The sequence below is a fragment of the Oncorhynchus masou genome, chromosome 25, assembly GCF_036934945.1.
Source record: "Oncorhynchus masou masou isolate Uvic2021 chromosome 25, UVic_Omas_1.1, whole genome shotgun sequence".
Classification (NCBI taxonomy): Eukaryota; Metazoa; Chordata; class Actinopteri; order Salmoniformes; family Salmonidae; genus Oncorhynchus; species Oncorhynchus masou.
The window spans coordinates 5,884,194-5,897,923 of NC_088236.1; the positions used below are offsets into that span (position 1 = coordinate 5,884,194).

The following is a 13,730-nucleotide window of genomic DNA, read 5'->3' on the forward strand; positions in this document are numbered from 1 at the left end:
CCAGCCCTAACCTCCTCTCCCTCTCTGCTAGACTCTCCTGGTTGTGCTGAGAGAAAGCCATCACCCACCCACCCACCCACCCAGCCCTAACCTCCTCTCCCTCTCTGCTAGACTCTCCTGGCTGTGCTGAGAGAAAGCCATCACCCAGCCACCCACCCAGCCCTAACCTCCTCTCCCTCTCTGCTAGACTCTCCTGGCTGTGCTGAGAGAAAGCCATCGCACACGGACAGTCTTCCGGAAGGTCGGGGGCTTTGTGTATGTGACGTCCCTACTCGTTGCCATGGAGCGCTCTCTGTGTCAGCCGCCGTGTCACGGGTGGGAACGGGCCAATCAGAACCAAGTGTTTGAGCTCCTCCACACCGTCTTCTGCACGTTGACCGCTGCCATGCGCTACGAACCCGCCAACTCACACTTCTTCAGGACGGAGATCCAGTATGAAAAACTGGCAGACGCTGTCAGGTACAGTATAGGACAGGACATGTGTAGGACAGGTATAGGCCAGGACATGTATAGTATAGGACATGTATAGAACAGGTATAGGACATGTATAGTATAGGACATGTATAGGACAGGTATAGGACATGTATAGGACAGGACATGTGTAGGACATGTATAGGACAGGACATGTATAGTATAGGACATGTATAGAACAGGTATAGGACATGTATAGTATAGGACATGTATAGTATAGGACATGTATAGGACAGGACAGGTATAGGACAGGGCAGGTATAGGACATGTATAGGACAGGGCATGTATAGTATAGGACATGTATAGTATAGGACATGTATAGTATAGGACATGTATAGTATAGGACATGTATAGGACAGGACATGTATAGTATAAGACATGTATAGGACAGTACATGTATAGTATAGTATAGGACATGTATAGTATAGGACATGTATAGGACAGGGCATGTATAGTATAGGACATGTATAGTATAGGACATGTATAGGACAGGACATGTATAGGACATGTATAGTATAGGACATGTATAGGACAGGGCATGTATAGTATAGGACATGTATAGTATAGGACATGTATAGTATAGGACATGTATAGGACAGGACATGTATAGTATAGGACATGTATAGTATAGGACATGTATAGGACAGGACATGTATAGGACATGTATAGTATAGGACATGTATAGGACAGGGCATGTATAGTATAGGACATGTATAGTATAGGACATGTATAGTATAGGACATGTATAGGACAGGACATGTATAGGACATGTATAGTATAGGACATGTATAGGACAGGGCATGTATAGTATAGGACATGTATAGTATAGGACATGTATAGTATAGGACAGGGCATGTATAGTATAGGACATGTATTGGACATGTATAGGACAGGGCATGTATAGTATAGTATAGTATAGTATAGGACATGTATAGTATAGGACATGTATAGGACAGGACATGTATAGGACATGTATAGTATAGGACATGTATAGGACAGGGCATGTATAGTATAGTATAGTATAGTATAGTTTAGGACATGTATAGTATAGGACATGTATAGGACAGGACATGTATAGTATAGGACATGTATAGGACAGGACATGTATAGGACAGGTATAGGACAGGACATGTATAGGACATGTATAGTATAGGACATGTATAGGACAGGGCATGTATAGTATAGTATAGTATAGGACATGTATAGGACAGGGCATGTATAGTATAGGACATGTATAGGACAGGACATGTATAGTATAGGACATGTATAGTATAGGGCATGTATAGTATAGGACATGTATAGTATAGGACATGTATAGTATAGGACATGTATAGTATAGGACATGTATAGGACAGGACATGTATAGTATAGGACATGTATAGTATAGGACATGTATAGTATAGGACATCTATAGGACAGGGCATGTATAGTATAGGACATGTATAGTATAGGGCATGTATAGTATAGGACATGTATAGTATAGGACATGTATAGTATAGGATAGGACATGTATAGTATAGGACATGTATAGTATAGGACATGTATAGGACAGGACATGTATAGGACATGTATAGTATAGGACATGTATAGGACAGGGCATGTATAGTATAGGACATGTATAGTATAGGACATGTATAGTATAGGATAGGACATGTATAGTATAGGACATGTATAGGATAGGACATGTATAGGACATGTATAGTATAGGACATGTATAGGACAGGGCATGTATAGTATAGGACATGTATAGTATAGGACATGTATAGTATAGGACATGTATAGGACAGGACATGTATAGTATAGGATAGGACATGTATAGTATAGGACATGTATAGGACATGTATAGTATAGGACATGTATAGGACAGGGCATGTATAGTATAGTATAGGACATGTATAGTATAGGACATGTATAGTATAGGACAGGGCATGTATAGTATAGTATAGTATAGGACATGTATAGTATAGGACATGTATAGGACAGGACATGTATAGGACATGTATAGTATAGGACATGTATAGGACAGGGCATGTATAGTATAGTATAGGACATGTATAGTATAGGACATGTATAGGACAGGACATGTATAGTATAAGACATGTATAGGACAGGGCATGTATAGGACAGGGCATGTATAGTATAGGACATGTATAGGACAGGACATGTATAGTATAGGACATGTATAGGACATGTATAGTATAGGACATGTATAGGACAGGACATGTATAGGACATGTATAGTATAGGACATGTATAGTATAGGACATGTATAGGACAGGGCATGTATAGGACAGGGCATGTATAGTATAGGACATGTATAGGACAGGACATGTATAGTATAGGACATGTATAGGACAGGACATGTATAGGACAGGACATGTATAGGACAGGACATGTATAGTATAGGACATGTATAGGACAGGGCATGTATAGTATAGGACAGGGCATGTATAGTATAGGACATGTATAGGACAGGACATGTATAGTATAGGACATGTATAGGACAGGACATGTATAGGACATGTATAGGACAGGGCATGTATAGTATAGGATAGGACATGTATAGTATAGGACAGGGCATGTATAGTATAGGACATGTAATGGACATGTATAGGACAGGACATGGACCCAACTAATCGTTAAACAGTGATGAGTATTGAAGTGTGGTAGATCGTGAGTCTTCACATGAGACTTCTGCTGATGATGATGATGATGATGATGATGATGATGATGATGATGATGATGATGATTAAAGGGCTGTCTACACTGAACAAAAATATAAACGAAACGTGTGAGTTGTTGCTCCCATGTTTCATGAGCTGGAATAAAAGATCCCGTAAATTTTCCATACGAAACAAAAAAAGCTTATTTCTCTCATTCTGTGCACAAATTTGTTTACATCTCTGTCAGTGAGTATTTCTCATTTGCCAAGATAATCCATCCACCTGACAAGTGTGGCCTATATCATTGTGCTGTGGACAATAAAAGGCCACTCTAAAATGTATAGTTTTGTCACAAAACTCAATGCTACAGATGTCTCAAGTTTTGAGGGAGCATTTAATTGGCATGCTGACTGCAGGAATGTCCACCAGATCTGTTGCCAGAGAACCTCCACATCCAGCTTCTTCACCTGCGGGATCGTCTGAGGGTGGTGGGCCAAACCAGGCCCACCCATGGCTGCGCCCTTGCCCAGTCATGTGAAATCCATAAATTAGAGCCTCATGAATTTATTTAAATTGACTGATTTCCTTATATGAACTGTAAACTCAGTAACATCTTTGACATTTTTTGCATGTTGCGCTTATATTTTTGTTCAGTATAAATAAATACGATTGATTGATTGATTGATTGATTATTGACCCATGCCCCACCACCTTCAGGCTGCTGGGTTGTTTCTCTGAGGCCAAGAAGGTTGGAGTCACGGGAGTGTTCCCTTCCAACGCCCAGCCCTTCCTGAGGCTGCTGGAGGACGACGGGGTTGCAGCCGGAGCAGGGGGCGGGACCGGGGACAACATCTGCCCCACCCTCAAACACTGCAGCAAGCTCTTCATCTACCTTCATAAGATGGCCACCGACTCCTTCGACAGGTACGTCAGTCACTGTTTCTCACTGAAACAGACTCTAGGCCCACTCATTTGACAGGTCAGTGATTGACTCCCTCAACAGGTCAGTGATTGACTCCCTCAACAGGTCAGTGATTGACTCCCTCAACAGGTCAGTGATTGACTCCCTCAACAGGTCAGTGATTGACTCCTTCAACAGGTCAGTGATTGACTCCTTCAACAGGTCAGTGATTGACTCCCTCAACAGGTCAGTGATTGACTCCCTCAACAGGTCAGTGATTGACTCCCTCAACAGGTCAGTGATTGACTCCCTCAACAGGTCAGTGATTGATTCCCTCAACAGGTCAGTGATTGACTCCCTCAACGGGTTAGTGATTGACTCCCTCAACAGGTCAGTCATTGACTCCCTCAACAGGTCAGTCATTGACTCCCTCAACAGGTCAGTCATTGACTCCCTCAACAGGTCAGTCATTGACTCCCTCAACGGGTCAGTGATTGACTCCCTCAACGGGTCAGTGATTGACTCCCTCAACGGGTCAGTGATTGACTCCCTCAACAGGTCAGTGATTGACTCCCTCAACAGGTCAGTGATTAGTTAAACAGGCCAAAAGGAGTCTAACCAATCAAGGGTTGTTGAATCAATGTGCTCCCGAGTGGCGCAGCGGTCTAAGGCACTGCATCACCAGTGTTAGAGGCGTCACTACAGGCCCTGGTTCAAATCCAGGCTGTATCACATCCGGCCGTGATTTTGGGAGTTCCATAGGGCGGCGCACAATTGGCCCGGCGCCTTCCGGGTTTTGCCCGGAGTAAATAAGAATTTGTTCTTTCAACTGGCTTGATAATACATCCCGGGACAATCAAAGCTCCGACGAACAAGTCACCAATCTGCAGTCGCAGATTCATCGATGCAAAGCCCCCACAGATTTAAATATCAAGTTCCTCTCAGATCACGTCTGAGACTCAAAACAGTGGCTTCACTTGGACTCTCACATACCTCAATGCAGTTGTGCAGTTTTGACTGGGCTGTGCTGCCTTGTGAATGAAGAGCTTACCTGCCACACTGTTGTGCAGGTCTCTCCAAACAAGGTCCTGGGTACCACAAGGGGCACACATTTTGGTATTATATTATACAGATGACTCAAATAATCAACCCCCCCCCCGGACCAGGATTGGGAAACATTGGTGTAGTGTAACCAAACCTTCACATGCATGTGCTGTAGCATTAGCCTCCTGGTAGTGTGCTGTAGCATTAGCCTCCTGGTAGTGTGCTGTAGCATTAGCCTCCTGGTAGTGTGCTGTAGCATTAGCCTCCTGGTAGTGTGCTGTAGCATTAGCCTCCTGGTAGTGTGCTGTAGCATTAGCCTCCTGGTAGTGTGCTGTAGCATTAGCCTCCTGGTAGTGAGCTGTAGCATTAGCCTCCTGGTAGTGTGCTGTAGCATTAGCCTCCTGGTAGTGTGCTGTAGCATTAGCCTCCTGGTAGTGAGCTGTAGCATTAGCCTCCTGGTAGTGTGCTGTAGCATTAGCCTCCTGGTAGTGAGCTGTAGCATTAGCCTCCTGGTAGTGAGCTGTAGCATTAGCCTCCTGGTAGTGAGCTGTAGCATTCGCCTCCTGGTAGTGAGCTGTAGCATTAGCCTCCTGGTAGTGTGCTGTAGCATTAGCCTCTTGGTAGTGTGCTGTAGCATTAGCCTCCTGGTAGTGTGCTGTAGCATTAGCCTCCTGGTAGTGTGTTGTAGCATTAGCCTCCTGGTAGTGTGCTGTAGCATTAGCCTCCTGGTAGTGTGCTGTAGCATTAGCCTCCTGGTAGTGAGCTGTAGCATTAGCCTCCTGGTAGTGTGCTGTAGCATTAGCCTCCTGGTAGTGTGCTGTAGCATTAGCCTCCTGGTAGTGTGCTGTAGCATTAGCCTCCTGGTAGTGTGTTGTAGCATTAGCCTCCTGGTAGTGTGCTGTAGCATTAGCCTCCTGGTAGTGTGCTGTAGCATTAGCCTCCTGGTAGTGAGCTGTAGCATTAGCCTCCTGGTAGTGTGCTGTAGCATTAGCCTCCTGGTAGTGTGCTGTAGCATTAGCCTCCTGGTAATGTGCTGTAGCATTAGTGACCTGGTAGTGTGCTGTAGCATTAGCCTCCTGGTAGTGTGCTATAGCATTAGCCTCCTGGTAGTGTGCTGTAGCATTAGCCTCCTAGTAGTGTGCTGTAGCATTAGCCTCCTGGTAGTGTGCTATAGCATTAGCCTCATGGTAGTGAGCTGTAGCATTAGCCTCCTGGTAGTGTGCTGTAGCATTAGTGACCTGGTAGTGAGCTGGTAGTGTACTGTAGCATTCGCCTCCTGGTAGTGGGCTGTAGCATTAGCCTCCTGGTAGCTTTAGCCTCCTGGTAGTGTGCTGTAAAATTAGCCTCCTGGTAGCATTAGCCTCCTTGTAGTGTGCTAGCTAGCTATGCTCTGAGCGCTCTTCTCTTTCAGCCTTCTGACTAACATCTTCCTCTTTTCTCTCTTTCCTCTCTTTCTCTCTTTTTCTCCTCTAATCTTTGGCACTGCCTGGCTGTGTGCTACTCTTGTCCATCCATGTTTGTCTGTGTGTGTGTGTCCTGAATGTGTGTGTGTGTGTGCTGTGTTCAGTCGTGCGGAGCAGGTTCCCCCCTGCCTCACTCACGAGACCTCCCTGCCATCCCCCTGGGGTACGCCAGCGCTCGCCAGGAAGAGGTAGCTACTGCGCTCTGCACTCCTCTTCCTTTATCATGCTACTCTCTCTTTCCCTTATGTCAGCTATTGCTGCTATGTCATGTTGCTCTCTCCTCTCTCTTTCCCTTATGTCAGCTATTGCTGCTATGTCATGTTGCTCTCTCCTCTCTCTTTCCCCTATGTCAGCTATTGCTGCTATGTCATGTTGCTCTCTCCTCTCTCTTTCCCCTATGTCAGCTATTGCTGCTATGTCATGTTGCTCTCTCCTCTCTCTTTCCCTTATGTCAGCTATTGCTGCTATGTCATGTTGCTCTCTCCTCTCTTTTCCCCTATGTCAGCTATTGCTGCTATGTCATGTTGCTCTCTCCTCTCTCTTTCCCTTATGTCAGCTATTGCTGCTATGTCATGTTGCTCTCTCCTCTCTCTTTCCCTTATGTCAGCTATTGCTGCTATGTCATGTTGCTCTCTCCTCTCTCTTTCCCTTATGTCAGCTATTGCTGCTATGTCATGTTGCTCTCTCCTCTCTCTTTCCCCTGTCAGCTATTGCTGCTATGTCATGTTGCTCTCTCCTCTCTCTTTCCCCTATGTCAGCTATTGCTGCTATGTCATGTTGCTCTCTCCTCTCTCTTTCCCTTATGTCAGCTATTGCTGCTATGTCATGTTGCTCTCTCCTCTCTCTTTCCCCTATGTCAGCTATTGCTGCTATGTCATGTTGCTCTCTCCTCTCTCTTTCCCCTATGTCAGCTATTGCTGCTATGTCATGTTGCTCTCTCCTCTCTCTTTCCCTTATGTCAGCTATTGCTGCTATGTCATGTTGCTCTCTCCTCTCTTTCCCTTATGTCAGCTATTGCTGCTATGTCATGTTGCTCTCTCCTCTCTCTTTCCCTTATGTAAGCTATTGCTGCTATGTCATGTTGCTCTCTCCTGTCTTTCCCTTATGTCAGCTATTGCTGCTATGTCATGTAGCTATCTTTCCCTTATGTCAGCTATTGCTGCTATCTTTCCCTTATGTCAGCTATTGCTGCTATGTTATGTGAATTCCTCTTGTTCTTTGCATTCTGACCTATTTCTTTCTCTCTCTTTCTCTCTCTCTTATCCTCTCTCTCGTTCTCTCTCTCCTCTCTTTGTTCTCTCTCTCTCTCTCTCTCTCTCCTCTCTTTGTTCTCTCTCTCTCTCTCTCTCTCTCTCTCTCGTTCTCTCTCTCTCTCTCTCGTTGTTCTCTCTCTCTCTCTCTCTCTCTCTCTCTCTCTCTCTCTCTCTCTCGTTCTCTCTCCCCTCTCTTTGTTCTCTCTCTGTTTTCATCCTGGTTCTGCTGACCCCTTCATTTAAGCCCTCTCTCCTCACTGCTCTGTAGGGGAAACCAACCCACCGGTTGTATCATTTCCATGACTGCATCAACGTGGCTATTTTTCTCTAATTAAATGAATACAGGCCTGGGTGTGAGTCAGTGTCAACTCTAAACTGACTTAACCTTTTAAACCTCTCGTGTTTAATCTCTTTAATCACTTTTACAGAGACACTTTGTTAATCAACATTGCAGTTTTCAAAGTAAAAATCCCAGAGTTTAGCAAAATAGGTGATTTTTATTCTATGATCCCTTTGAAAGGAAAGATTAGGACATCAATTGTGGATTTATTTTCCCTCTCATCGGACTCAACCCCACAATATTTTGGCAGCACTTTATTTAGATAGTTCCCAATGGATACTGAGTATGTCGGACATTAAGAACACCTTAATATTGAGTTGTATCCGCTTTTGCACACAGAACAGACTCAATTCGTTGGGGACAGGGACTCTACATGGTGTCGAAAGCGTTCCGCAGGGATGCTGACCCATGTTGACTCCAATGCTTCCCACAGCTGTGTCTAGTTGGCTGGATGTCCATTGGACCATTCTTGATACACACCGGGAAACTGTTGACTGTCACTAACGACTAACTTACTGTCACCGAAAACACAGGCACGGCTACCAGGGCACATCAGGCCCCCCTGCAGGGGTCCGAGCCTTGACGGACCTAAACATGAAACTACAACTGGCCAACTCTTCCTCCTCGTCGGACTCGGTGGTCATCCACCCTGGGGCGGGGCTAGCAATGCTGGACCTGCTGGCCTCCGTCAGCTCCGACAGCCAACCAGAGGTAAGGAAGTGCCGAGGAGGCCACACCCACTTCTTGTGTCCCTGTTCTCAGGATGAATGTGTTACTTTCTCTCAGTGATACGAGTCGGTAAAAATGGAATAAAGTTTACTACAATTTCCTCTTAGTCCAAAAATGAGGTGAATGAGGAACAAAAGTTGTACAAGAGGTCCATTTCCTCCCTAAGAGTTGTACATGTCTGAATATCTGTGTATCTTTCTGGTTTAGCTGTGTCATAACACACTCTATGACACAGAGTTTGCCTTCAACAAGATGCGCGTCTGTCACAAACGTTAAAGACACCAAAACTTAACTATTCATTTGGCGGCAGGGTAGCCTAGTGGTTAGAGTGTAGAGGCGGCAGGGTAGCCTAGTGGTTAGAGTGTTGAGGCGGCAGGGTGGCCTAGTGGTTAGAGTGTAGAGGCGGCAGGGTAGCCTAGTGGTTAGAGTGTAGAGGAGGCAGGGTAGCCTAGTGGTTAGAGTGTAGAGGAGGCAGGGTAGCCTAGTGGTTAGAGTGTAGAGGTGGCAGGGTGGCCTAGTGGTTAGAGTGTAGAGGAGGCAGGGTAGCCTAGTGGTTAGAGTGTTGAGGCGGCAGGGTGGCCTAGTGGTTAGAGTGTAGAGGCGGCAGGGTAGCCTAGTGGTTAGAGTGTAGAGGAGGCAGGGTAGCCTAGTGGTTAGAGTGTAGAGGAGGCAGGGTAGCCTAGTGGTTAGAGTGTAGAGGTGGCAGGGTGGCCTAGTGGTTAGAGTGTAGAGGTGGCAGGGTAGCCTAGTGGTTAGAGTGTAGAGGAGGCAGGGTGGCCTAGTGGTTGGAGTGTAGAGGTGGCAGGGTAGCCTAGTGGTTGGAGTGTAGAGGTGGCAGGGTAGCCTAGTGGTTAGAGTGTAGAGGTGGCAGGGTGGCCTAGTGGTTAGAGTGTAGAGGTGGCAGGGTGGCCTAGTGGTTAGAGTGTAGAGGAGGCAGGGTAGCCTAGTGGTTAGAGTGTAGAGGAGGCAGGGTAGCCTAGTGGTTGGAGTGTAGAGGCGGCAGGGTAGCCTAGTGGTTAGAGTGTAGAGGAGGCAGGGTAGCCTAGTGGTTAGAGTGTAGAGGAGGCAGGGTGGCCTAGTGGTTAGAGTGTAGAGGTGGCAGGGTAGCCTAGTGGTTGGAGTGTAGAGGCGGCAGGGTAGCCTAGTGGTTAGAGTGTAGAGGAGGCAGGGTAGCCTAGTGGTTAGAGTGTAGAGGAGGCAGGGTGGCCTAGTGGTTAGAGTGTAGAGGTGGCAGGGTGGCCTAGTGGTTAGAGTGTAGAGGTGGCAGGGTAGCCTAGTGGTTAGAGTGTAGAGGAGGCAGGGTGGCCTAGTGGTTGGAGTGTAGAGGTGGCAGGGTAGCCTAGTGGTTGGAGTGTAGAGGTGGCAGGGTAGCCTAGTGGTTAGAGTGTAGAGGTGGCAGGGTGGCCTAGTGGTTAGAGTGTAGAGGTGGCAGGGTGGCCTAGTGGTTAGAGTGTAGAGGTGGCAGGGTAGCCTAGTGGTTAGAGTGTAGAGGAGGCAGGGTGGCCTAGTGGTTGGAGTGTAGAGGTGGCAGGGTAGCCTAGTGGTTGGAGTGTAGAGGTGGCAGGGTAGCCTAGTGGTTAGAGTGTAGAGGTGGCAGGGTGGCCTAGTGGTTAGAGTGTAGAGGTGGCAGGGTGGCCTAGTGGTTAGAGTGTAGAGGTGGCAGGGTAGCCTAGTGGTTAGAGTGTAGAGGAGGCAGGGTGGCCTAGTGGTTGGAGTGTAGAGGTGGCAGGGTAGCCTAGTGGTTGGAGTGTAGAGGTGGCAGGGTAGCCTAGTGGTTGGAGTGTAGAGGTGGCAGGGTAGCCTAGTGGTTAGAGTGTAGAGGAGGCAGGGTGGCCTAGTGGTTGGAGTGTAGAGGTGGCAGGGTGGCCTAGTGGTTAGAGTGTAGAGGCGGCAGGGTGGCCTAGTGGTTAGAGTGTAGAGGTGGCAGGGTAGCCTAGTGGTTGGAGTGTAGAGGCGGCAGGGTAGCCTAGTGGTTGGAGTGTAGAGGTGGCAGGGTGGCCTAGTGGTTAGAGTGTAGAGGTGGCAGGGTAGCCTAGTGGTTAGAGTGTAGAGGTGGCAGGGTAGCCTAGTGGTTAGAGTGTAGAGGTGGCAGGGTGGCCTAGTGGTTAGAGTGTAGAGGCGGCAGGGTAGCCTAGTGGTTGGAGTGTAGAGGCGGCAGGGTAGCCTAGTGGTTAGAGTGTAGAGGTGGCAGGGTAGCCTAGTGGTTAGAGTGTAGAGGTGGCAGGGTAGCCTAGTGGTTAGAGTGTAGAGGTGGCAGGGTAGCCTAGTGGTTAGAGTGTAGAGGTGGCAGGGTGGCCTAGTGGTTAGAGTGTAGAGGTGGCAGGTAGCCTAGTGGTTAGAGTGTAGAGGTGGCAGGGTGGCCTAGTGGTTAGAGTGTAGAGGAGGCAGGGTGGCCTAGTGGTTAGAGTGTAGAGGTGGCAGGTAGCCTAGTGGTTAGAGTGTAGAGGCGGCAGGTAGCCTAGTGGTTAGAGCGTTGGACTGATAATCGAAAGGTTGCAAGTTCAAACCCCCGAGCTGACAAGGTACAAATCTGTCGTTCTGCCCCTGAACAGGCAGTTAACCCACTGTTCCTAGGCCGTCATTGAAAATAAGAATTTGTTCTTAACTGACTTGCCTGGTTAAATGAAGGTAAAATAAAAAAATAAAAAAAATGTCCCTTCCCTCTCCCTACCCAGCATGCTCTGGACCTTCAGCTAGCAGTAGCTAACATCCTGCAGCTGCTGGTCCACAGTGAGAGAAACCAGCAGATCCTGTGTGAAGCAGGTCTCCACAGCAGACTACTGCAGCGCTGCAGCCTGGCCCTGGGAGACGAGGAACACCCCCTACACCCACCACTGCAGAGGATGTTTGAGAGGCTGGCCTCACAGGCCCTGCAGCCTATGGCCCTGAGGTGAGGGTGGGATGCAGGCAGACAGAGTCTCTCACACACACACACACACACACACACACACACACACACTGCAGGACCAGATGTGGCACATCATTATAAGTCCATTTACCTCTAAAACATTTACCTCATCACACATTTAATTGCACACACACATAGTAAACAGAGCTCTCTGTCACTAAGGTCTGGCATAACCCCCCCGAATAAACTCGTAATGATGTCAATGGTTCTTTTACATAAAAGGGAAAGAATCGGTTTTGACGGGTTTTTAATGTTATTTAGAGGAGTCTGGGTGGAGTCACAATTGGCCTAATTTGCTGCATGGCCGGTCAGCTGGATACAGGATAGGATACAGACAGTTGGGCTCGACACACACACACACACACACAGACAGACAGACAGACACACACACACACAGACGGACGGACGGACGGACAGACAGACGGACGGACGGACGGACGGACGGACGGACACACGGACAGACGGACGGACACACGGACAGACGGACAGACACACGGACAGACAGACACACGGACAGACAGACATACAGACAGACACACACACAGACAGACACACACACACACACACACAGACACAGACACACACACACACACACACACACACAGACAGACAGACAGACAGACAGACAGACAGACAGACAGACACACACACACACACACAGACAGACAGACACAGACAGAGACACACACACACACACACACAGACACACACACACAGACAGAGACACACACACACACACAGACACACACACACAGAGCCAGAGAAGAAGTCATCTGACTTTCTTTCTTATAAAAATGAACAATGATCCTCTGTAGACTCAAACAATGAATCAATTCATAATAAAAATGAATCAATTAGCCCATTTAAAATGTTTATTTTACTCCGTAAGATAATTAGCAATATGCAAGAGGCTACAGTTGAACTGGGTGTCATAAAGTTTACTGTGTTTAGCTGATTAAGGTCAAGGACTGGTCATGAGAAGCCAAATGTCAAAGCAAGTATTATTTAATGACTTGGTAAAAAAAAAAAAATGAATTGATTCACAATACAAGGCATAACAGCGTAATGTACAAAGCATTAAGAGGCATTATTTTAAGCGTATAGATACGAAAGTTGACTTACGGGACAAAACGTGAACAAAGAGATGCCTTTTAGAAGTCTAGGAAATGAGAATTGATCATCCATCCTTCCTCCTTGGACCTGATACAGGATAAGAGAGAGAGAGAGAACAAAAGACATTTCATTCCATTTAGAACAACTGAAGTTTTTAACCTTTCAACCCAAAAATAAGCCACCGTTGACCAATCAAACGATACCAAGTTCACAGAGTAACCTGATCACCAAGGCCCAGTCTCCACAGAGAGTCACAGCATTTAATGACGTGTGTGGCAGATGAGACCAATGGGAATGAGACAGAATTCCTGAGAAGACAATGAAAACCTTTTTGCGTTATAGAGTAATTCAGAGTCAGAGTGTTGTAGCTGTGGTAAAACCATTATAACTGACTAGGTACCCCCCTTTCCCTTTTAATAGTGTTGTAGCTGTGGTAAAACCATTATAACTGACTAGGTACCCCCCTTTTAATAGTGTTGTAGCTGTGGTAATACCATTATAACTGACTCGGTACCCCCCTTTTAATAGTGTTGTAGCTGTGGTAAAACCATTATAACTGACTCGGTACCCCCCTTTTAATAGTGTTGTAGCTGTGGTAAAACCATTATAACTGACTAGGTACCCCCTTTAATAGTGTTGTAGCTGTGGTAAAACCATTATAACTGACTAGGTACCCCCTTTTAATAGTGTTGTAGCTGTGGTAAAACCATTATAACTGACTAGGTACCCCCTTTTAATAGTGTTGTAGCTGTGGTAAAACCATTATAACTGACTAGGTACCCCCTTTTAATAGTGTTGTAGCTGTGGTAAAACCATTATAACTGACTAGGTACCCCCCTTTTAATA

At 46.6% G+C, this 13,730-nt stretch overlaps 1 protein-coding gene across 1 annotated transcript in view; it reads left to right on the forward strand.

Moving 5' to 3' along the window:
• Positions 1-13,730, forward strand: part of wdfy3 (WD repeat and FYVE domain containing 3) — a 224,097-nt gene that overhangs the window by 83,233 nt on the left and 127,134 nt on the right. The window contains exons 14-18 of the mRNA XM_064936580.1: positions 188-459; positions 3,851-4,057; positions 6,646-6,729; positions 8,668-8,845; positions 11,539-11,753. Of these exons, the coding sequence (XP_064792652.1) occupies positions 188-459; positions 3,851-4,057; positions 6,646-6,729; positions 8,668-8,845; positions 11,539-11,753 (956 nt within the window). The remainder of the gene's footprint in view (positions 1-187; positions 460-3,850; positions 4,058-6,645; positions 6,730-8,667; positions 8,846-11,538; positions 11,754-13,730) is intronic.